A 25,860-nucleotide genomic window follows, 5' to 3' on the forward strand; every position below is an offset into this window, starting at 1 on the left:
CTGACAGAAATCTACCCCCCAGAATTTGGAGTTAGATGGTAGAGTTGATTAGAGCAATCGAACATACAGAATGTGATTCTTCAAAACCAACCGTTTTGCTCAGAAAAAGTGTAAAAGGGTCTGATGTAAGGAAAGACAGTGGTGTGTACAACACTGAAATTTATTACTTCGTAGAAAACATCATTCTTTTGATACAGAATTTATACAAAAGTGCAGAGCCTCGCCTCACTTCTTTTTATGATGAGGGTGGTGAGGTTCTGGGTGAGGCTGCCCAGAAAAGCTGTGCCCCATCCCTGGACATGTTCAAAGCTGGGTTGGAGAGGGCTTTGAGCAACATGATCTAGGGAAAGACATCTTCGTCTGTGGCAGGGGGTTGGAACCTGCTACGGCACTTGGATGTGCATAAGTCGATGGGGCCAGATGGGATCCACCCAAGGGTACTGAGAGAACTGGCAGAGGAGCTGGCCAAGCCACTGTCCATCATTTATCAGCAGTCCTGGCGATCGGGGGAGGTCCCAGTTGACTGGCGGCTAGCAAATGTGACGCCCATCTACAAGAAGGGCCGGAGGGCAGACCCGGGAAACTACAGGCCTGTCAGTTTGACCTCAGTGCCAGGGAAGCCCATGGAGCAGATCCTCCTGAGAGTCATCACGCAGCACTTGCAGGGCAAGCAGGTGATCAGGCCCAGTCAGCATGGGTTTATGAAAGGCAGGTCCTGCTTGACGAACCTGATCTCCTTCTATGACAAAGTGACGCGCTGGGTGGATGAGGGAAAGGCTGTGGATGTGGTCTACCTTGACTTCAGCAAGGCTTTTGACACCGTCTCCCACAGCATTCTCCTCAAGAAACTGGCTGCTCTTGGCTTGGACTGGTGCACGCTTCGTTGGGTTAGAAACTGGCTGGATAGCCGGGCCCAAAGAGTCGTGGTGAATGGATCCAAGTCCAGTTGGAGGCCAGTCACTAGTGGCGTCCCCCAGGGCTCGGTGCTGGGGCCGGTCCTCTTTAATATCTTCATCGATGATCTGGACGAGGGCATTGAGTGCACCCTCAGTAAGTTTGCAGATGACACCAAGTTAGGTGCGTGTGTCGATCTGCTTGAGGGTAGGAAAGCTCTGCAGGAGGATCTGGATAGGCTGCACCGATGGGCTGAGGTCAACTGCATGAAGTTCAACAAGGCCAAGTGCCGGTCCTGCACCTGGGGCGCAATAACCCCAAGCAGAGCTACAGGCTGGGAGAGGCATGGTTGGAGAGCTGCCATGCAGAGAAGGACCTGGGAGTGATGGTGGATAGTCGGCTGAATATGAGCCAGCAGTGTGCTCAGGTGGCCAAGAAGGCCAACGGCATCCTGGCTTGTATTAGGAACAGCGTGACCAGCAGGGCTAGGGAGGTGATCGTCCCCCTGTACTCAGCTCTGGTGAGGCCGCACCTCGAGTACTGTGTTCAGTTTTGGGCCCCTCGCTACAAGAAGGACATCGAGGTGCTTGAGCGGGTGCAGAGAAGGGCGACGAAGCTGGTGAGGGGCCTGGAGAACAAGTCCTACGAGGAGCGGCTGAGGGAGCTGGGCTTGTTCAGCCTGGAGAAGAGGAGGCTCAGGGGCGACCTTATCGCTCTCTATAGGTACCTCAAGGGAGGCTGTAGCGAGGTGGGGGTTGGCCTGTTCTCCCACGTGTCTGGTGACAGGACGAGGGGGAATGGGCTTAAGTTGAGCCAGGGGAGTTTTAGGTTAGATGTTAGGAAGAACTTCTTCACTGAAAGGGTTGTGAGGCATTGGAACAGGCTGCCCAGGGAGGTGGTGCAGTCACCATCCCTGGAAGTCTTCAAAAGACGTTTAGATGTAGAGCTTAGGGATATGGTTTAATGGGGACTGCTAGCGTTAGGTCAGAGGTTGGACTCGATGATCTTGAGGTCTCTTCCAACCTAGAAATTCTGTGATTCTGTGATTCTGTGATCTTTAAAGTCCTTTGCAACCCAAACCATTCTGAGATTCTATGAAAACATTTCTACCTTTCCTTCCACTTTCTTTCAGTAAAATTCTGTATGGAATTGGAAATGGAAAGAAAGTGATGGATTGCAATATAAAATTCAGCAGGAAAACAAGAATATTTTAACTGTAGTGGTGACAATGCATACAGGCTACAGTTATGCAGAAGTAAAAAAAGCTTGGTTTTCCTCCCTGTAAAGTATTATATATCAATGCTTAGATCAAATTTAGACATATGTACTACATATATGTATGGTAACTATATCTATAAACTACTTATTTACATTTTTTTTTATTCCTAAAATGAGGTAAAAGTTTTATTTAAATATTTCTTCAATATCATTATACAACTGATCATGACAGTGTTGATGAGGACTGGAGGGAGAATAGTCATAATTGTATTACAAAGTTACCTTCATTTTCCTTTTCATTTTGCACTGCAGAACTAAGCTAAACCAAATACTCAATAATCAAGAGCAACAGAAAACAATTTAGAAATCAGCTGGACACAGACAAAAATTAAGCTGCCCAAGCAGCTTAAACACAAAACACATAGGCTGTCTGGAGGAACAAAAATGTTGAATTTCAAGTAATAAAAACATCTAGGGATCTATTGTAAAACCTTTTGAATACAGAACCACAAAACCTGATTTGATTTCATGCTTACAGAACAACAGAGAAGACTCTATATTTAAAAATGTACATGTTCCTTTTGAAGATGCTAAACTCAGTAGGAAAGGGATGACTTACAGATGCTTCAGTTGGAGTAATACCAATATCTATTTAATTAAAATATTTTTATAAACCTTGAAAATCATTAGATACATCTGCTGATATAATGGGTGTGTGGATAATGATGTGTATAATGTATGCTGACAATTTATCACTTTTACGTTAGCTGGATTATGGAAGTATAACTTTTTGACTAAACATACAGTTTAAATGGCAATTTTCTCTTTAACATTACAACAATCAGCAGCAGTTTTAATTCACAAAATGCCAAAATAAGTTCAGTTAGAATTAAAAAGAGAAATGAGTTCTTTTTCTAAAAGGCCTTTTGTTACCACTTATGATTCATTTTTTAAAACTTTTTGTTTTTCTATCTTAATTCTGGGTTAAGTTCTTTTAAAATCAATAGCATATCAGCCATGTAAGTACAGGATGCATACATCCTAAGAGCAGTATGGATGGAGTTTATGTTTCCAGGTCTTTATAAAGCTTTCCACTTTTCAGAGTTTTGAAATCAGTACTACAACTAACTAGAAATGAAAAGTCATGTTAAAAGAACCAGCTTTTAGATCAAAGGTCTCCAGTTCAAATGTGGCTGACAAAAATGTGGCTCCAGTTCAAAAGAGACCTCAAGCCCATTCCTTACAAGACAGTTAAACCTCCCTCACCAATATTTGCAGCTTCAGACAAAGGCAATGTCAGGTATTTTAGGATGACACTTTTGCCTCCACTCTATATTCCTGGATTCTTAAGTGTACCCTATTTCTTTACCCATCTACTTCTCATGCCAAAATATTTTATGCATCTGATATTTTTATGTACTTAACTACAGGGAGCAATTAGAATGCTGGCACTTCCTGGGTATTCACATTTAAAGCTTTTATCACAAGAGAGAAGGAGCATGTCATGTACTCATACGGAACAGAATCATTACCAACAACTGCTATTATTGGCATGTTCCAAATAGGCTCCAAACAAGCTTTTTTTCTTCATCTTAGCCTCCTGTTGCTCAGCAAGGAAAAGAATCACCAAGCAAAATGTATTCACTGATTTATGTTTTTATTATTAAAAAAAGAAAAAAAAAAAAAAAAAAAGGCAATAATCCTAGCCCCACTCCTGTCTGGAACTACTCTAGATCAGATTTGATTTGCTATGAAAAGTGGGTGTGCATGCAGGACATGCAACGCGAAGTTAACAGAGGGCTACGATGCAGTTTTTAGCTTCCTGTAGAGCTCAATGCATGAGAACAGTGGATTCAAGTGCAGTCTTATACCAATGAAAAAATAGGTATTTCTGATGTCTTTATGCATTTATCTTGATCTTAAAAGTATCTTTATCACCAGTGAGAAGCTAATATGAAAAGGTTATTCCTTCAAGATCTGTTTAACTGTGTGGCCAAAGTTCTCCTGGAAGGTATTCAAGCAGAGACTACCTGTACATTTCCCAGCTGGAACTCACCATACCAACAAATAACATATGACCTTGTGACAGAAATCCCCTTCTTGTGATCTCAGGCTCCAGTGTTGTGACAGGTAGCACTTTTCAGAGACAATGCAGCTGAATTTCTTTAGGGTAAGACTGAACCCCTCGGGGCTGCCCATCTCACCCCACTCACCTCACACGAACCACGAATGACCAGTAGCTGCTCTGGTGGAGGCAGCTACCACATGTTTAATCAGATGAATCTCATGTTCAGTGACAAACGTTTCAAAGAAAGGAGTCCACGAGTCCATTTGGACACAAATTCCCTTTCTTTAAAAATCAGGATCACAAAAGCACGTAAAATATATCAAATAGTGTGAGAAATAACAGATGTAAGTTATGAAAAGGAACTAACATTTCATCAAGATTCACAGACTTTGCTAGGCAACACTTCCGAGCACCATACATATGGGATTGGCATTATCCACAGATGTAAGCAATGTTCTTATTTATTTCAGAAATTTTTCAATACAGCAAATCAAGGATCCAACAACATCAGAATTCTAACTGAGAGGCAAGAAGACAGCAAAGAGAGAGCATTAGGGGGAAAAAGCTAGCCAGGGAGAGCCGCGTTAATTTTTATTAAGAACTTAAAAGTGCTTCTCTGTTGGAAAAATCCAATCGATTCCACAATATTGGACACGAGAGCAGGGGCAGGGGAAAGGTGGTGTCTGCCAGGTGCTGCTGTAAGGCAAGGAGCCTCAGGAGGTCAACTGTGCCATGCCAGCTTGTAAAGCAGCAGTACAGGTGAGGGAGGCACAAAGCTGGGTGTCACCAGCACCTGGCTTTGCAGAGGGCTACACAGAAAAACTTTGGGAAGATTTCCCAATGCACACGTGGAATCAGAGGAGAATATGGTCCAGGGTTTCTGAAGAATAGGGACCCCAGAGAAAAAACGGAAGCCTGGAATAAAGGAGGAGACACCAAAAGCGCACCTGTTACTACTCATGCCTTCAAAAGGGCTTCAGAGTGAGAAGGGTTTCTTGGTTTTAGTAAGCTGTTTGCTTTACAGAAAGGAGAAACCAATTAGCTAAGGGTTGTTATACCAGCCCTGACATATGATAAATACTGAGGGTCACTGGATTTTATTTTATTTTTTGCTCACTTAAACCTTACGCTGTATTTAATACTGCTTATTGATTTCATTTAGACCAAAATAATTTTATCTCCTGGAGCAGTATTTAAAATAGATCACGCGTTGTCAGCTCTTTCAAAGGAAATCTGTAAAAATGATGGAAAAGCACGCAACGCTGTTCAGGGTGGACACTAAAGCTGTCCCCTTGCATTTTCAGTCATTACTTGAGATCAGCAGAGAGGAATGCTGACTGAAACGTTCCCAAAACACAACAGCCTGAAGGGTGTTCAGTGTCTGTGCAATGGGGCAAGGTGTAGAGCTTGCAATTGTGGTTTGGCAGTGAAACATTACATGGTGCTCCATGTTGGCATGGCCTGAAAATGGTATCTTCCATGGAGACTACAGCACCCTTTGGGCACCACCTCCCAGGCATTTCCACAGCCAAAGTCTCTCTCCTTCTTCAGGTTTCCCTGACTCCAGACAAACAGCCCACAGTACTGCAGGAATTCCCACCATGCTGGCGACCAAGGCAGCCCTCAGCAAGTTCAGTGAGATGGGCAACCCAACAACACCACTGAAAAATAGGCAGACAATTTCCCTGCTGCTGCAAGCCCCAAAGGTGGTATGGCCATTAAAAAAAAGCACAGAGGCTGAGCAAGCCCTGTTATGGCACCAAGTACAGGGGAGTCTTGGGTACCTGGCACACCTTTAGTGGTTACTGACAGCAGGGGAGGCGACAAAACACAGGGGACTATGAAGCTACAGGAAAATAACTTGGTGATATTCTCTCTCCAGCCACCACTGAGTTGATATCCCAGCCTGCTGTTTTGGGGCATTTCGCTCTTTTTTTCTGACTACTGCCAGAACAGAAGGAAAATGCTGTTTCTCAGTGAAGGAACATGGATTATTTGCTGGTATACAATATAGATGAGCTGAAAATACAGTTTCTCTTTTAAGCAGTCTTGTCAGTTAAAAATGCCCATGTTTTCTCTGTCCAACCAAATTTTATGATTATTTTTAAGCACATTTAGCTCAAAATATATTCATGATGATATATTCAAGCTATACTTTTTACGGTGAAAAGTATGACACAGCCCAAATATGATACTAAAACCAAAACCCGCACCACGGTGAGGCATGTGCAAAAACTTCCTCGTTCACATGTAACTGAAATGGCGGAGTTCAAACACTTCAAGTATTTGAGATGGCTAGATTTCATGGGGAAACAGGCTAATTTGTGAAAAATAAATACAAATAAGCTGAAGTCTGAGCAACTAACAGCTCACATTTGCACACAGGCAGCAGAATGTTCTCCAAGCACATCAGGAAAGCACTTTTATGTGGGCTCATTTATTATATCAAATAATAAACACAAACGCACATAAATCTCTAGGATCCATTCATTTTAGATTTGTTTTCCCCGTGAAGTTCTTTCCATCAAATGCTTAGAATTAGGTACAGCCTCTTGAACAGCTCCCTGTGTTGAGATGGAAATGCATGCCTAGGGCAAGAGTTGGCTGCTTGCGAATCGGTGCCTGGTGTTATTTGGGAAGCTGTGAGATACCTGAGGTCAGCAGATACACACTGAGCTGGTAGATACGGCCCACAGGTTATGTGGGATACTTAGGAACAGTGACTGAGGGGCAGAAGGGTGATCCCAGGGCACCCAATATGGCCCAGAACTCCTCGATGGTGGCAGCAAAGGCCTGTCCTGCTCCTGCTGGCCAGTCCTGGGCAGCTGATACTCCTCAAGAGGTGCTGGGCTCCCCTGGTCCAGGCCATAGCTGGTCTCTGCTGCACCAGCCAGGTCTACACAGGCATCTTGGAGGTGCTAAGGTACCTTAAATCATGCGGGGCCTTGATGAGAGCCCAACTGCACCCAGCTGCTTGGCACAAGCTAGTGCTATCACAGTATTTCCTCCTGTCGAATATGAGGATTCTGCTTTCTCTTTCACCCCCAAGCCATCCAAATGACATAGAAACAAGCACTGGTAAAGCAAATAAACCAATGATGTGCAAGAGGAAGCCTGCAGAGTTTGTAGGGACCAAGCCACAAATGGAAATAGAGATTTCACTCAGCCTGTGTTACTGCAACAAGACACTAAGTGAAGGCCCAGGTTCATGCACAAACATGAGTGTAGGATATTTTTAAGTGAAATATGAAATATATCACTTCAGCACCAGCTGAAATTTCTCAAAAGTCTGGTGAAAATGGCTGTAGGGAAAAAAATATATATTAAAATTGTATTTACTTATCAAGGAAGTTCAGCAAGATATGGTTGTTTCCTGTTAACACATGCAAAAGTCCTGGAAAATCATTCAATTGACTTCTGAATAAAAATCAAAGTTTCAAGTCATGCATCTGAAACAAAAAAATCCCATAAATAATCCCTAAACTATATTATATCCTATTTCATTTTTAACAGGAATCAATTTTGTTCTCTTACAGTTCATATTTTTTTCCACAGACTTAGGAACTATTAACTGCCTTCATCCATATGGATAAAATTATTACTAGTTTCATCTTCATAATGACTATATGAATACTAATTACCTATTGCTCAGCATTGTTAATTCTATACTGTCTTGTGATTTTCCAGTCTATTTTATTACACTTTAGTAATTTGTTTTAGAATTTGTTGGGAGGAGGGGTGTTTGGATTTTTTTTTTTTTTTTTTTTTTTTCTGCAGGAATATTTTAATTACTCTTAAATTCTGTGAAGTCTAAGGATACTAAAGATGTTAAAAAGTTACTGTTAAGGCTGCAATCTAAATTCTTTCTCTGCTCTTCTGCGTGGAAAGTATATTGATGCTTAGGTATAGTAACAATCCATTACTTACATAAAGAGTCTATTTTTCTAATAGGTTTATGGTATATAGGCTTGCATAGATTTGTGTTAAAACAAGATATGAAAAATCAAGTAATTTAGAAGAACACCATAAAACCGTCTAGATCAATTGCACAATACACGTAATTATAGGCCCCAAAAAAATAGTTGTACTGAATGGCAATGTAAATTTTCATAGATAAAGTTTTTAAATAAATTCATCCAGAGGCTTTTACTGAGTAATATTTTAGTGTATCCACCATTCCTTCATAACCAGAACATCCTGCATGCACGGACATTGCTGTTTATTTTGGTACTTCATGAAAACCTTTCAACTGAGATCTCACCGGTGGTAGCGATTACAAGAGCCAGACATATTTACAAAGGGAGGGCAAGGCTGGAGAAGACAATTTTAAGTCTTGCTCTGAAAAAAATGAAGACTAATGATCACACTGATGTCTTTCAGAAGAGAATTTGTACAGGAACAGCGTGGCTGCCAAGAATACTTTGTTCCTTGTGCTCCAAAATCAGAAACATAGGAAATTTCATTCCGTTGGTCAGGAGGAATGTAGCTTGTGTGGTAAGTCATGGTAATGATGGGTAAGATGTTTCTTCAGGGTAACTTGGGCCAACCTCATGAAATGTGTTGAAAAAGAGAGACAAGTTTTATTCAAGGTAATATGGAATTATGCAACTGGAATTAAGAACAGCATAATGCTTACTTGCAGAAAATGTATTCCTACCGTGTTTTGTTTTTTTTTTTTGACCAATTACCCTATTTTATGGGTCATCTTTTTCAAGTAAAGAACAGCAGCAACACAGCCTGACAGCTACTTTGTGATCAGCTGAGCCCCTTCAATATCAAGATGCATACACGCACCCAGTGCTGATGAAGGTTTCTATTATCTGTGCAGCTTTGCAACATGGAAATATTTAAGTCTTTCATGATGCAGTTTGTGAAAAGTGTATGGTATCTCAGAGAAGAGGTGTTATGCAGCTTGTTCCTGTTTACGCAGCTTGTTCCTTTCCCCTATTCTTAGCCCACTACATTTAACCAGAAAAAGACAACAAAAATAGTCTTCCCCTGCACTGCCCTATTAGGATCTTTTCACCAGTTTTCCTGTTACATACATATACTTCCACCTATATCCTTGATCATTTGCCTCCTTTTCTTCTGGACCCAAGCCATATCACAATGCTTTCCCAAACCCCTCCGTGGCACCTTTCCTTTTGACTACCTTTCCAACATTAACATGGGCTTGCTCTAATATGTGACCCCTGGGGCTTATAAATTTCAACATTAAGAAGTGCAGAAAAGCAGAAATGTTAATGTGGCAATCTTTACTTGTAGCACTAATCTTGCAAGCAGTGAAGCAAGATTTTGTCTTTCATTTTGACACTGTAGTCAGAATGTAAGCCTTCACACATTCTTTGGGTTCCCAGGCACCACACTTAGTTTGCTAAGTTTCAGTGTCCGTGTTCGTGCTGGGGATGGAAATTTGTCAGGACATTTTAAATGAAATTCCATCAAACCAGGAAGAATACCACCAAGATGTTTGTCTTTTGTTGTTTTGCTTGCTGTTTGCTTTTAATAAGGGAATGTAATTTAAATAGATTAACAAATACACACACAAAAAAAAGAGGTTATACTGAAGAAGTCATGAAAAGTCACTTATTCTCTGGCTAAAAAACACACAAAAACTGTTTTACATTACTTGGGTATGCAACTAAACAGGAGGTTGCCTACAAGCAAAGGCTAAGAAAGCTCCTGGAAGAGACTGCAGTCTGAATATGATACAGTTATATGGGAGAAACTTTCCTATTTTATTGATCAAAGCAGCATGCTACAGCCTGGTATACAGTGCAGCTCTCAGCTCTGCATTTTTCCCTTTCTGCATCATTTTTAGGACAGCAATTCATGATAACTTTGGAAAGCAAAAAGAGACAGAAATTCACAGGGAAATGATGGGAGACCTGACATCAGTTAGGAAAGAAAGTGCATTTCGTAATTTATGCATGACAAGGGGTATTTGAGAATGACTTCCACCCTGAAAGGACCTGCCTGCTGTAAATTGTAAGCACATTTCAAGTTAGCAATAATAACGTTTGAGACATTTACTAAGGAATGTACAGTCTCCAAAAGCACCATAAAATGAAAATGCTATTTTGAAATGCAATAGTTAAGAAAGAGAGAAGAATGAAGTGTGTGTCAAAAAGAAAACTCAAAACCAAGCAATATCCAGTAACATTAACCGCTCTATAAATGACCTCAAGAACGAACACACATCACTACAGGGGATCTTTTACTGATGGCCATAAGAACATTTCCACCGATTTATGTAACCTGTAACAATTCATTTTAGCTGTAGAGAAACATTTTCTAGGCAGGAAAAAGATAAAACTTTGGGAAGCGTCCAAAATTACCATACCACTTCTCAATTTGAGAAGAAATATAACAGACCCTCAAACCATTGGATTCAACTGTTTAAATCTATTATAATGCTTTGGTCATCTATTTCATTATTTTCAAAGGTCAACGCACGTGCCTTTCGATTCCTGAAGTAATACATAACTTCCTAAATCTCCTTGCAGCTGAAATTTTGAGGTGTAGATAGGTCAAGTTTTTCCTAAGAAAGGTCAGTGTTATATGAGGTTGCTTTATCTTCCAAAAGGAGAAACGTGGCTGAAAATATTGTACAGAGGAGGGTTTTCTTTTAAAAGTGTCACCATATATGTGAAGATTTTGGAGTGGTAAATTCCAAATTACCATTTAAGAAATCTTATCAAATTGCTTACAACGCACATTGCTGTAAAAGAACAGGATATGATAACTCATGGCATCCCTCCTAAATGTTATCACAATAACTTCTTTTGAAGCAGCTCGCATTTTACATGCACCTCTTGCATAATGAATAAACACAGACGTAGCGTGAAGATGAGACATGCTACAGAGGCCAGTGTGCTTCAGGACTGATGGCAAAAGTAACGCTGCATTTTCAGACGTACTGCTGCATTACCTGCACGCAGTGCTCTAACCTGCTCTGTGCAGATACTCGTGACAGAAACACTCTAATCTACAAATCACAGTGTATCATAGCTTAAACAAACTGCATGCTGTGAGGCAACTGTATCTAGTCTGTGTGTAACATTTTGATTTCTCAGCCTACTAAAACTCACAGAAAAAAAAGCATCAGTCCCATTTACCCATTTGAATTCCCAAAAGAGAACAGCAAACTTAAGATTCTGTTACAGAACTAAGAAAACATCACTTGCATTAGTTATTTTAGAATACATCTCTTAAATTTCAGAGTGATTCTCTTAAATTCAATAATAACTTGTATTTGAAAACTAATATTTGACATTTGAGGTATGAATACAAATGACAGTAGCTATTCCTACGTGACGCCATTTGTAAACAGACCCTTAATTGAGTGAGATCAAAACCTTAGATTGAAATAAAAATCTAATGTATATAATGTATAACTGGAGCAATCCACACATTTACATTTTTAAAATATCCTAACCTTTCAGTAAAACACTATGGCAAAGATAACCCTAAAACAGCCAAAAAAAGGGGCCAGAGGCTGGATTGACAAAGCCACCAGCACAAATCAAAGCAAAGAGAAAAGCTATTTCATGTCCCACAGTGAGAAAGAGAGAGAAACATCAGAGGGGCTGAATTTGTCTTCAGAAGGGAGGTGAACTTGGGTCATCCTTGCCAATGAGAGCCCAAAGCCTTCCCGACCACAGGACATTCATACTTCTTACTCACTCTTCTTGCTACGTGATGGCCCAATTTTAAGAGGACAAATTCTCATTATTAAGTCTACATATTTCATCTACATCGTGCTACAGGAAGCCTGTTTACGGAAATGATGAATAATTCAGGCAGATGCACAGATTTTTCAATAAACACCGTTGTGCTTTTCCATTTTCTTTTCTATTGAAAAAAAAAAAAAAAAAAAAAAAAAAAAAAAAAAAAAACAGCCTAGGTTCTTCCTGTGGCTTCAACCAGACAGGATTTGAAAGGCTGTGAGCTCAAGGAAAGTAAATGAAAGGCAGAAAAGCAAGCTATGTCCTCCTTTCTGCTCATCAGGGAAGATGATTGTTATTCATCTCTAAAATTCAAGAATTTATTTGTTCATTTAGAGTGAAATGTGCTGTTGTGCAGAGGACACAAGGTGGGCCTGGTGCTGGTTCTCTCTGGAGAGAATTTCGCTCCGCATGAATGAAGTGAAAGTGTCATCTTTATCTTACTTGGGCTCGGTTTAGACAAATTCGATTGAGTAAGAGTATTTATGCTCTGTAGCTTTATATCCCAATGACTTATTAAGCCATAAATCAATAAAAATGTGAGAGCAGAAGATCCTCTGGGTTTTTTCCTTCCCTCCACCTTTAAAGATTACTCTAGAAGAAATAAAAGAAATAGTAACATCATGAGATTCTCTCCCTACTGTCTGCCATTCAGGGGAAAAAAAAAAGAAAAAAAAGGTCAAGAATAACCTCCCACTTGTGGCTATTGAAGCCATTTGCTCTGTGTTATTTTTATGGGCTACTTGTGAAGCTAGAAGGAAGGTGTGAAAGCGGGGAAGTTCTTTGTGCTCCTCACTGCCAGGAAAACACACATCAAGACCATAACACACTTCTGTACCCCTACAGCTGCACGAGCTCCCAGAGTGGCACTGCCAGAGTGAAATGATTTGAGCAGTTTCCTTAAAGGCTAAGTTGAATATCTGCACCATTAATAAGTCCATATATTGTTTTCAGGAAAAGTCACCAGCCTATCCAATGACAAAACTATCAGAGTTGCTGGAAACTTTGCTGATATTTTATTTTATGCAATTTGCATATTGTTATTAAGGAATTAAAAAGCTTACAATGCAAGTCATACTGTTGAGAAGTAAAGAATCAGAGACAACTAATTCAGTTGACCTCCAATGCACAAAAATAAATTGTGTGTAAGAAGTCAACATCTTATGAAAAACACGCATGCTAAGGGTAATTAGATTCCAGACAAGCTTAAACAATTGATTTGCATTCTCACCCACACCTTAGGGTTTATTGACAATACAATATTGCCTAAATTAAAAGAACAGAAGAAGGATAATAAGGAGGCAGATCAAAAAAAAAAAATTTTTTTTTGAATTGCTGTCAGTGCAGACCTGTTACCTTTCCAGGGCAATGCAGGAGAGTTGCTCCCTCCTAAAGGCAGTGCTCCAGAGGGTGAATGCTGCTTGATCAGCCTCTCAGCATCCAGGATGAAATATGTATCACGGACACCTTAAATGACCACAAGCAACTGGTGTCCAACAATAAATCTGTGTTCCTTAGTTTTATGCTTTCCTTTCTTAACTCTGCAATTTCATTAACAAGACTTAACCTTTACATTTGCTAGAATAAAACTTGTTGTTGCAAATCTAAGCTCAGTGTATCAGGCAGATCTAATAGGCTCTTCTTTCCTCTGACATAAATGTGCTTTTTAAAGACAATACTCAAGATGGGGGATATAAGATTAAGAGTGGTGGAAGGACTCTGGGTGGAGAGGGAGCAGCTATGAAGGATGATGGGGAGCTACAGATAGAGCTCTGGTGTATGGTCCTCCTCGAATTATTTGTGCATATATAAAATCTGCGTTTCTAAATTACTGATTTTGCCTTCTTGGAATTATGCATATATTTGACTGTATTTTTGACCTGTTTCATTACCATCGATTTATCTACTTTGTCACACACAGCACTAACAAGTTTGAATGAAGACAACAGGCACTCCCCATATAAAATAAAAGCCACCTTCTGTGGTATACCTGACACATTTACCAGCAGATACATATTACCACATACACACACCACATTTACTACCAGAAGTGGAAAGAAAACCTTTTTAGCTGGTAAGAATATATGGTTATGAAACCACAAAATAAATCAGAGGGCTAAGGGCCAATGCCATACTGGAAGCTATTTGTTGTTCATTTTTCTGAACTGGCAAGGACAGAGAAATGTGAAAACACGGCAGGAAAATGCATAGCAACTTCTGTGCACAAAGCAAGTAGTTAAGGAATCACAGTGAGAAATGGGTAAGAACAAAGTGAGAGCTGTGCTCTCCATACTGTTGTGTGCGTGTGTTCTTTATGCACATTTGTAGCAGCACTGATTGAGAAATCTAGCTGCAGTGATTCCCTGCCTCTCATTACAACTGAGTGTGTGCTAAGTGAATAAACTGCTGCTTGACATTTCCTAAAAAAAAAAAAAAATGTAATAGGAACAGTACTTTGCTTTAATGAATCATTTTGGCCCCTACAGCAGAAAGTAGCTGTGATGAACTATAATCTCTTTCGGGAAGCATAATTCTATAATGGAGATATATATGGGCTGAGATATGAGAAGTTGTAGTCTCAGGCAGGCCTGCTCTAAAGGAGATTCTGAATCATCCGTGCCCACTTCTACTTATATTTGATCATAGCTGTTGACATACTGTATCTGCCATGCATAGATGTATTTCTCTACGAGAGGTAAGAAAGCCATATGGTTCGTGGATGACTATGAATTTTCGCGAAGCAAACTCATCTACATTTAATTCCTTTCTGTAGTTAGCCAAACAAAACTACCCATTTAGCAAACAGCCTACTGTGGACTCAGGTGGGACGTTTTGGTCCTTACAACAGAGTTTTAAGAACTGAAAATCTCTCTTAAATACAGTCATAACTGATGAGCTCTCACTTTCTGCATTAGTGGTCACCCCCTTTACCACGTGTGGTTAGATAAACTAATTCTCTGCGGTGATGAACTGAGGCATCTAACAGGAATTGTCTTGTTCACGCAGTAGAACTGAAGCAGCTGTTTTCGTTTGACTGATGCAGTTTGAAAGGGCCCCCTGATGGTACACCTTTGAAAAAACAAGGGTTTATTTCAACGTTCTTTTTATTACCAAAACTACTCATAGGATTATCATCGCTACGCAGGGAAATTGCTTTGACTACGTGTAATTGCAAGCAGGGAAAAAAGTTCCCGCCTAGGAAAGGCAGGTGTAAAATAATGTCTGACCACCTTTGCTAAGGTACACAAAAACTATCCCAATAATTATTCAAATTTCTGTAGTTTAGCCAGATAAAGCTCTCAATCAAGATGAAATGTAGTTGTTAAGGCTGTCTGTGCATATTTCCTATCAGAGCATCCGCTGTCAGACAAAAACCTACTGTACCCTTGGCTAGGAGGCTCAAGGGAGCTGCAGCAGCCATGCTGCAGGTGGGATGCTCCGTGGTGCACAGGCACAGCGGGACAGGAACACATTTCCCCCTAGAGATATCACACCTGCTCACTTATATTAAAGCAACTTGCTTGATACTTATCAGAAAGAATTATTAGTTAGTTGTAACAAACTTCATCCTGCTCGATTTCTGCCTCGACTCGGCAGCCTGCGGGAGCTTGGCACGGCCAACAACCTCAGCTCTAGCTGCCGTGGGACGTTTCCCTGCACTTCGGGACACCCCGCTGCCGTTCAGTCCCTAGGAGCATCACCACCACCGTGGGGTTTTGCCACCTGCATGGCCAGCACAGGCTCTCCTCAGCCCCTCCGTGGAGCCATCCATCGTACAATTTGCCTCTAAGCGCACCCTTCGTTTGTGGCAGAGATCTCAGGCAATTTCAGGGGGGCTGCAAATTCTAGAAAGGCGAGGAGGAGGGACGCCCGGCTTTGCCCTGAGGGCAGGCAGGTATACGTGCAACTAGATGCCAACAGCACCGTGCGGTGCTAAAACGAAAAGCTGGCAGTAATCTACAACAGAATCAAGGAAGGTATTTGACAGTCCTAGTTTTTACTTCACGTTGAACCGAACGAGGGCATAATAAATGCGTTCCCCAACTTAGGAATATTGTGTCAGATCACTACAGCGCTCAGAATTAAATCCCCAACACACAACAGCCCTGCAATTCACGAGAGTGTTAAATACAACCCGAGTATACAATACAATGTAATTTAACCACACGCCGGGTGTTTCGAAAGCATATAAAAACGATTGGGGAAGGGGGGAAACGGGGACACGCCACGCAGCCTTTCGGATACCGAGGATAAAACCTGCTCAGCCCTACAAGCAGCGGCGTGGAGCACAGCGAAAACTTGCGGTGCCGAGAGGAGAGGCTCCGCCGAAAGCAGCCGGCGACGGCTTTTGGAGCCCGAAGTGCCGGGCTGAAACTTTTCCTCGTCCCGCTTTCCCTGCTCTGCCGGGGGCACCGCGGGGGTGGGCTGAAACCCCCTCCCGGCCGGGGTGAGGGGCTCCGTGATGGAAACTGGGGGAGGTTTTGGGGAGCAGCGAGTGGGAAAGGATGGGGAGCATCGCCGCGGGGCTCGGGGCATCGCTGGGGAAAGGTTTGGGGATAGTGCTCGGGAGGGATTTGGGAGCATTGATGGGGAAAGGTTTGGGAGCATCACCCGGGAGAGATTTGGGAGCAGCACCCGGGAAGGGTCTGGGAGCATCACCGGGAGGGATTTGGGAGCATCACCTAAGAAAGGTTTAGGAACATCACTCCGGGAAGGTTTGGGAGCATCACCCGGGGAAGGTTTGGGATTTGGGAGCACCGCCCCGCTCCGCACACTCCTGCCCTCTCCCCACGACCCTCCGCCAGCCCCCCCTCCCCAGCGCGCCCCCCCCGTGTGATTTGGGGGTGCTCCGCGGCCGTGAGCCCCCGGCACCGACCCCCCCCCCACACCCCTCCGCGTCCCCCCAAATTGCAGCGGCGCTGCCCTGGCGGCACCGTGCCCTCGCCCCTCGCCCGCCGACCCCCTCAGCCCCCCGCTGTCCCCGTACCTTTCTCAGCGCTGACATTCTAGTGCATTATTACCGGGGCAGGGGCGGGCTGGGCGCGGGGCTGCCGCCTCGGTGCGGGTGCGGGTGCGGGAGGAGGAGGAGGAGGAGGAGGAGGAGGAGGAGGAGGAGGAGGAGGAGGAGGAGGAGCAGCGCCGCGCACCCAGCAGCGCCCCGCCGGGCCCCCCCCTCCTCTCCCCTCCCCGTGCGCGCCCCCGCGGCCGAGTGCGCGCGGCCGCGCGCCCCCTGCCGGAGCCCGCGGAGGGGGGTGGGGGGAAGAGGGCCCGCCCCCCGCCCCGCCGCCAGCCAATAGGAAGGCGCGAAGCGGCTGATGGACGGGCCGGGGCGGGGCGCGGGAGGGCGGGGCCGCCGGCGGAGCGGAGGGGCCATGGCCCTGGGCTGGAGGGAAGGTGAGGCGGCGGCGGGGCGCGTCATGGCGGCCGGTAACGGCCCGCAACGGTCGCGGGGTGGCGGTTAGCGGCCGGGGGCTCCCCACAGAGGAGCCGTCCCTGCTCCGCCTCGCCCTGCCGGCGGGTTTGGGGGGCTGGGAGAGGGGAAGGAGCGCGGTAGGGTCCGTGCTGTGAGCTCCGGGGCTCGGCACCGCCGCCCTTTGTTGTTATTTTATGTTGTTTCTGTTAATTTGGATAAGCTCGGCTCGCCCCCGGGCTGCTGCCGCGGCTCCCCCGGGAGCGCTGAGGGAGCAAAACGGAGCGGCCCGAGCCCGGCTGCAGCCCGCTCGGTGCCTGCTTGTGCCCTGCGGGGCTCAGCGCCTCCCGTCCCCTGTGCGAGGGGGGTGATGGGGGGCTCGGGGCCGCCCTGTGCCCTCAGGGGGGCTCTGGAGGAGCTGCAGAGCCGGAGAAGCGATCGCTGCTTTGGGTACGGGTGGTGGTGGGTGGGGTAACCCTGCCTGGTGTCCGTCTGTCTGTCTGTCCGGCGCTGCTGGCCGGTGGGAGGGAGCGAGTTGGGAAGAGTGAGCGTGTAAGTAAACGTGGGACTTAGGGCTGAGAGCAAGGAAAGCAAATGCCACAGGGCTCCGGCTTCTTAAAGGTTAAATAAAGAGCTGCTTGTTTCGCTAAGGCGGGTGAGAAAGCTAAACCGATCGTGCTGAGCGACTGCCTTTAAAGTTAGGAAGTGCTCCTGTCCTCTGCAGCCCCTCTAAAGGATGGTGGTTTGAGATTGGGAATAAAATACAGCAAGCAGTAGGAGACGGATGGGATGCCGTGTGGTCGCCTGGGGTGAAACGACAAAGTTGGCAGTCTGCAACTTTATCTGCACAGGCTCGGCAGCTGATAGCATGTATGGGAACTGGTGACTTGCTATTCTGTAAAACTGTATGCCTTTAAAGGGAAAAAGTGTCTCGGAAAAGAGCTGAAAAAGGTTTATTTGCATCTCCTTAAGATCTCTTTTGGTCCTGTGTATACAGATTCTGTGTTTGTTTTTTTTTTTGATTTTTTTTTTTTTTTTTTTGGTCTGTATTACAAATGAACACTTGAAGACAGAATGGAAGGGGTGGTCAACAGCTTGTGGTACTAATTGTGGTACCAGGTTGTGGTACTAATTGTCACTGAAGAGAATCCTCGTTACTTACAGATACCTACACTGCTGGCATACTAAGTAAGATATACTTATTATTGACTTTGCCAGCACTGGATTGGACAGGCCTAACAGAGAAAGTCAAATGCTTTTGAGTTTTGTATGTGTCTTTTAGTTGTCTTTCAGTCACATATACCAATGATACATAGCAGGCCTAGATGAACCAGCATTTCTTATTGTATGCATTATTGACAAAATGATTATCCTCACTGCACTGACAAATTTGGAGTTCGTAGCTGTTAAACGTCATCAGCTGCTTCTTCAAAGCCACATTCATTGTTCTTGAAAGTTTGTGTGGTTCCAAAGTTATGCTGTCATACAGGCTTACAGAGTGCCCTTCCAGCTGCTGATGGGTAGGCTTAAGGTATGGGTGTAGGTGTCCTACAGATCACTGACCTTCACTGCTAAGAAGTGTTAGAAAACTTACCATGCTGTAGGAAGTGATGCTACAGAAGGCTTCCTGTCTGAGGTTTGGGTGATTAAAAGAACAGCAACACTAACAAAATACTTTTGAGCAGTGAGAACAGTGCTTTGAGGAGTGGCATCTCAGTCTTTTTGAGATGAGTCTTAAGTTTGGGGCAGGAAGCTCGTACTTTTATAGGGATTGAAATGAGATGGAGAGGTGTTTCTTTGGTTTGTAATGGTGTGGTTTTTTTTTTCCAGTTTTGTGGGTGTGGTTTATTTTTTATTTTTATTTTTTTGGCTTACTCTTTTGAAATAATATTTTGGAGCATTTCTTCAATACTTTGCAGAATGGTCCATGAGAGAGACATGTATCTGTGTGAAGATGCTAGGGTACTTTTTTGGGGATCGGGTGTATGTACTTGTGTTATTTGGTAAAAGTGGGGAAAGGGTGTCATTTCTGGGCTTGGTGTTTTTATTTATTTATTTATTTATTTTTAACAATCAGTATGTGATGGCTTTTGATTCCACAAATCTAGCTTTTAAGCTGTTAATTAGTAGTTTCCAACTGTCTAGAAAGATTGTCTATGGAATATCTTGGAGCAATCCTCAGAAAGTCACTAGCTTGTCATTTTCAGTAGGCAGTGTATGATTTCTCATTTTTCTGGTCGTGTTTGGTGCAAAAGGTTGAAATCAATGTGTCTAGAAATGTGCACTTCTATTGAGGGTTGCTTAATGGCTTATATTAAAGTACCCTTTGTAACTAACAAGAAAAGAAAAATCCTCTTTCCTTGAATCTTCCAGTACTTGGTAATGATGGGCTATTTAATAAGATATTGATTTGTTATATGTATGTGGGGACATTTGCAGAAATTGTTGGTTTTTCTGTTGCAATCAAATAGTCACAGCAAGAAGGGGTATATTTACTCCCTGAAGACAGTGATGTGGACATGCAGTTGTACTTAGATTGTATATAAGGGTTTATGCCCAGTGATACTACCCCGATAGTTTTGTGGTTGTTCTGTAAATACTTGTATTTTGGGCGTCTAGTTTCCTACAAGCAGGGAGAGCAAGCTTGCTTTAAAATTTCCATATTTTTTCTTCCTTTTCAGCAATCTGAACTCTGAATTGTGTTTTTTCACTAGTTTTCAGCTATTCTTACAGCAGTGCTTCAGGCCATTATTGTACAGCTGGCCTGTTTTCCATGTTACCTGCAGCATCTACTGTAGGATTACTTGGCGATGCCAAAGGCGTTTCTGTATTAGAACGGAACAAGGAACTGACAAGATTTAGTAAAAACTTACTGTACTTGCTCAGAAGGAAAAGGCTGCTGCTTTAACTTCAACCAGCATTTGTGTGCTACAGTGTGCTTGCTTCAGGCCTTGTGTTCTTTGCATCCCTAAAGCAGGGTAAGAGTTCTTCAGTTGCAATGGTCTAGCTGAAGTAAGGTTTAAACTTCCTGACATTTAGAAAGCTTAAATCATTGTTGGTAGAGCTGGTTTTGGTGGCCAGTGATGTTGAAATGCACAATTTGGGTGATTGATGTTTTCTTCACCTTCTCATGCCCTTCCCCGCTTGCCATCTACTTCTTGAGAAGAGAGGGTAAGAAGAGTTTCCTACTGCCAGGATTTATGCTTGGCCCAACTTTGAATAGCAAGAGTTATTATCATTTTTACTCAGCAAAATTGAGCTTCTTTCTTAAGAATGGATGTGAGGTGTTTTATCTGTTCTGAGTGAGGTCTGTTTGGTTGTGCAGTGTGAGCAATGTATTGTGAAAGACACCTGGAAGCACGGATAGCATGCACAGACTGATACCATGGTGAGGATGCTTCGTTTTCCCAGGACTGTAGTAAGAAGACCCAGCGTAACAAGGCTTCACCACGAGGCACAGGGGGTTCTTACGAACAGCTGAAACAAAATCCTGATGTTCTCATTGTGATAGCTGCGTGTCTGATTATCTGCATCCCGTGTCATGTCAAGTCAAGTTTATTAGATGTCTGGGAGCCTGCGGTCGCGACTGAGGTGGCCTACTGAGAGATCTCTAAAGCCTTTGTTGAGACAGGATGGCACGATCTATTAGTCAGATCCGTATTGAACTACACAGTCGTGTAGAACTTGCTGACAGGTACAACACCAGGCGTACTGATGTGAAGCTGCGATGTGACACGGGGATCGTGCTTAGTGAAGCTGCATCAGTTTCATCTTAGCTAAGAAGAGAAAATAAATGTCTGCTTTCTGTAGTGAATATCTTACTGTTTTGTATCTGCAATTGCTGTAAACTGTGTTGGTCTGGATGCCCAGAGGTCAATCTCTGGTAAATCACTTGCCTGTTGTGACTTACTGATTAATTTAGCTGAATACAAAAGTTCAGGGTATGCAGTCATTTATATATTTTTTCCATTCTTTCTCCTCAAATGACTTGTGTTAAGCCGTATACTTAAATAAGTTGCTCTCATTCAAGAGTTGCCTCAAAGAAAGGGAGAATGATAAATTACTGAAGTTTCGGGTAGCAGTGATTTTTCCATGTCTGATAAAACACAGTGCTAAGTGAGAAGATAAATTGAGACACTTTTTTATGGACTGCTATATTACAGCACAAAGCTGGAAGTTCTTTAAACTATGTAGTTATTGAACTGTAGTAAAGAATAGGACAAGTAAAATCTAGGCAATTAGTATCTGGTTTTAATGTCTAATGGGACATGGAACGCTAATGGACGTTGTTTCGGAGAGAATAACAACTGAGGTCTTGAGACAAACCTTAAGATGGTGAAATTAGTATTACACAGCAGATTAAAAATGACAACATATGAGCTTCTCATGCAGCTCCCCATGGCGTTATGGTTAACAACAGTGCTGAGATGCAGGCAGCTGACATCTAGCAGCCCAAGCACAGAATTCACATGACCTTGAATGCAAATAAATTCTGTTTGATACCCAAGCAATGGGTCCTCTTTTTCCACTTAAATTAATAGCTTTTTTAAGAGTAAAGTTACCTGCTATATGGAATGTCAGTGAGATAAATTGTAAAACTGGAGGAGAGGAAAGTTCCCACCTTGTGTGGACATGCAGCCAAAAAATGTACATTTTTCCCTTTAAGCTGTCATTCATGGTTTTTCTGGGTAATAGAACTGTAAGATTATACTTGGAGAGGTGATTAAGCAGTACAAAAAACTTAAGTGAAGTATTTAGTGCCTCCACTTCTTGAAGGGCCTCCAAGGTCTTTTGGGATAAGTTATATGTATTCAGACACAAGTTGGTCTCAGTGTGGGTAAGTGTGTAAAATTATTTCTTCCAGTCCTTCAGCCGAGATGGCCTTAGTGTTCTTTCTGGCCTTAAGGTACCAAGTGAATTCAACACTGAAACATGAAGCTGAAAAATTATTTGGCAAATTCATCAAGAAAGAATTTCAGCAAGTAAATGCTTTTAAGAAACAAGGGCTTTCTGGGGTTAAAAAGAGAGAATTAATATGTAGAGCTATTGATTTGTAGATGTAGTTAAGTCTAGAACTTGTAGTTACGGCTAGAACTTGTCTGCAGACACACGTTTCACTTAATCCAGAGCTCTGGTCTCTGCTGTTTCCAGCAGTGGTTCTGGTGTCTTAGAGATCTCAGCTGTCCCCTCTTTGATCCGCATTTGAGGTTTTGGCTATAGAAAGAAGGATGATTTGGGGTTTTGTTTTTGTCTGGAAGCAATGCGTATCTGACTAGCCTTGTATTATGAGGCTCAGGTCAAGGTTAACAAATCTAATTCTCAGATGTGCGTGTATTGATTTCCAGAAGGCTCTGGCCAACCTGATCTAGTGGAGCAGGTTGCCCAGAGAAGCTGTGGATGCCCCATCCCTGGAAGTATTCAAGGCCAGGCTGGATGGGGCTTTGGGCAACCTAGGAGGTGTCCCTGCTCATGGCAGGGGGTTGGAACGGGGTGATCCTTAAGGTCCCTTCCAACCCAAGCTCTTCTATGGCTCTGTGATAAAGGGGTTTGTACTCAGTACAGCTTCGTTTGTACCCAGTGGTACCAGTGGCTGGCCTGATGAATTTTGGATGCCCAGTGGCTGGCCTGATGAATTGCTGTCTGGTATACACAGCAGCTCTCCGGAGGGGTGTCTGATGTGCAATCTGAGCATGATGCCTTGCACGTGTCTATCGCTCAGTGGTGTAACTGCAAACTGAATTTTGCTCCTGGCGTCTGCAGTGTGAACTAGGTGCTACTTCTCTTTTTGAGACGTGCAGATTCTTGGGTCATGGCTCTGTGTGTCAGGCCGAAACAATACAAGGTTCATCAGCTTGGCCAGCTGAGCAGCTCCTTCAGAAATAATCCAGAAGACCTAAAACATGAAATTCTGTCTTGCGTGATTGAAGGGGAAGTAAGCTTTGTAGAAAACTGCTTAAGGGGATGGAGAACAGCTGCTAGATGGAAGTACTCATCAGTTTCCCACCTGCTAGCTGGTAAAAATGTCAGTCTAGCTAATGTTTTCTGTACGCAGGGGTCTCTTAAAACACTTTTACACCCTGAGTCTTGCTGAAATCCAAGTATGTTAACTTTTTTTTGTTCCTTCTCCATGTGGTGTCCTTGAGTGTCACTGCTCAAGAGCTGACTATCTAGCTGTGGTTAGGAGGAGCTGAGTATCCACATAATGGGATTGTTGAACTTGGCTGGACAAGGCCCTAAGCATGCTGCCCCAGCTCACCCTGCTTTGAGCATTGGGGCTAGGCTGGATGGTGTCTGGAGGTCTCTTCCATTCTGTAAAGTGACTGGCTCATCACAGCCTTCATAGGCGTACATAACAAAAGAGACTTCAAGGATTTAAATTTTCTTGCATATCGGAGAGTAATTGTGTGCTGATTGTTCGGATGAACTGTACATTTTAATGAAGCCTTGTCCATAGTTCTGTGTGTGCATTATCATTGCCAGCTCTTCTGATCCTCTTCTGACCTGCTGCACTCCTGTCTTCTCAGCATCAGCAGAAATAATGTGTTGAAACATCTTCCACGTAGCTGGCTTCAGGAGAAATTCCTGGTTCCCTAGTTGCACAGCACTCCTGTCTGTAGGAGAGAGAAAGATCAAGTAGGTCAAGTTGCAAGCCTCTCGGAGCTCTGTGTTCAGCACTCCCGATGCCGTTTATTTTATTCGTGCTGCCCAACTTGCATTTGAGTAGGCAGCAGGCAACCAACAGAGGCACGCGGCGGGGGTGCTTACAGTATACGTGGCAGGTAGCCAGAAGTACACGGCGAGCATTCTCCACAGAAATGCTTTTTGAGGACAGCGTCCTCCTACACTCAGCCGGACAGGAATGCTTCTGCTGTTGATCAGAACTCTGTTTGTTTAGCTATTCATCCTGCTTTTGTTACAGTCTGTAGTGTTAACTGAGTCTTCAGTCATGCTGTCAGCTCCGGGGGAGCCGTCATAAATCTGCAGCGCTGCTCCTGTCTTGGCACTTGTGGGCAGTTTGCACGTGTGTGTAAAGCAAGGAACTTCATGGTGTCAGTTCAATACTCAAATAGCGAACAATGCATTATTTGAAGGAAGGCTTTTCAGTCTTAACTGGTGAAAAGTTCCTGGAAGTTCACTATTTGTACCTGTACCCAGTACATATTCAGTGCTCTATTTCTTGGAGTTCTTGTTTTGCTTCTGTTATGTCGAACTGCAGACACCTGGTGCTCTTTTTTTTTAGTTGTCTGATGTCAAGAATTAGCTATGGAAAGGGTTTAGTACCTGTTTTAAGCTCTCCTGAAAATACTGGCTGCTTTTCATCACCAAGGAATTCCTGGAAAGATGCATCTTCAGGTGTTGCTTCAGCTTCATTATGCAGTAGGAAAATCCAGTGCTTTAAGGTACAGGCTGGGTGTTCTGGTAGCATTGCCTAGCTTTGTCTGGAAAGAAAATAAATCTATTTCACTTCAGAAGTCTAAATAGAAATCCAGTTCAGAAGACAGTATTAGAGAATGTATGTGTGTGTTTGTTTGTTTGTTTTTTTAATATATATTTGTAGGTCTATCAGAATTGAAGTTTTCTACTGAAATACACCAACTGTTATTTTAATTTTGTGACTGCAGCTCTACATCAAATACACAAGGCCCCATTGGTTTTTGTTTGTTTCCTTTGAAGCCTTGTACTTCACTGTAAAATGACTTCTGAACTTCCCTCACAGCTTTATTACCAGCCTGTGTTTAAATACAGTTATACTTGGAGCAGGAACGCAGTGACTGTCTTCCACGGTTGGCTTCTTAACACTGGTATCTGCCACTACCATAAGCCAAGTTGTGCTTCCTGTTCTTTAAGTAGAAAACTTGATGTGGGATTTCTGTAAAGAAATAAGGCAAAATCTAACCCTAATGTTTTAAGTGTTGTGTATGTGCATTTCTACGTACTGCTCTTAAATGTGACTGTGCCTTAGGTGTTGTTGGTGGGCCCTACATGCAAGCCAAATTTAGGATCTTGGTTACTGTATGAAGATCATTGTGGTTTTTACTCTTTACAAAAATAAAAGCCGTGTAGTGGGTAAAACTCAACGTACTTAAGAATGTCTGCCTTGTACACTGGTAGTGGGTCTGTGAAATTCAGCCTAGCTACTGCTGTTTGTGTTGTGTCTCCTTTTTGCTGGTTCTAACATCAGAGACCTGTTCTAGATTCTTGCTGGTCTAAATCTATCAGGTAGCAGATATAATGAATTCAGAAGCAGTTTTTTGTAATAGCTCCACCATTACGTTTGGAAAATTTTGCTTTCCCTAGTGAGCCTCATAACCAATTTTTTTTTTCTTTTTCCTTGTAACAAATACAGGACCCAGTGCAATCACATAAACTTGAGCTTTGACTTGTTGTGGGTTTTTTTGCATGTCAGTAACTGTGTTCTTCATAGATCACTCCAGGGTTCCTACAAGGTTAAACTCAATCTTCAGGAGTCAGGTCTAGCTTTTTTGTTAAAAACAGCACAGTACAAGTTAGTTCAATGGAAGAGACTTTCCTAAAGGCTCTGT

The 25,860-nt window shown here is 43.0% G+C and overlaps 1 protein-coding gene and 1 long non-coding RNA gene across 3 annotated transcripts in view; one reads left to right on the top strand and one right to left on the bottom strand.

Moving 5' to 3' along the window:
• Positions 1–16,975, bottom strand: part of LOC309876150 — a 119,180-nt gene extending 102,205 nt beyond the window's left edge. Inside the window, exon 1 of the long non-coding RNA XR_014317127.1 lies at positions 16,895–16,975. This is a non-coding gene — a long non-coding RNA (uncharacterized lncRNA). The remainder of the gene's footprint in view (positions 1–16,894) is intronic.
• Positions 16,976–17,275: 300 nt separating this feature from the next.
• The window catches only part of ERICH1 (glutamate rich 1), a 102,175-nt gene continuing 93,590 nt past the window's right edge, over positions 17,276–25,860 (top strand). For both annotated transcript variants that reach the window (XR_014317102.1, XM_082755803.1), the window contains exon 1: positions 17,276–17,301. Coding sequence is in view for 1 of the 2 variants with exons in the window: in XM_082755803.1 (XP_082611929.1) it covers positions 17,280–17,301 (22 nt within the window). In the remaining variant the exon portion in view is untranslated. The remainder of the gene's footprint in view (positions 17,302–25,860) is intronic.

This window comes from Aythya marila, assembly GCF_965140915.1.
Source record: "Aythya marila genome assembly, chromosome: 3".
In the NCBI taxonomy this organism is placed as follows: Eukaryota; Metazoa; Chordata; class Aves; order Anseriformes; family Anatidae; genus Aythya; species Aythya marila.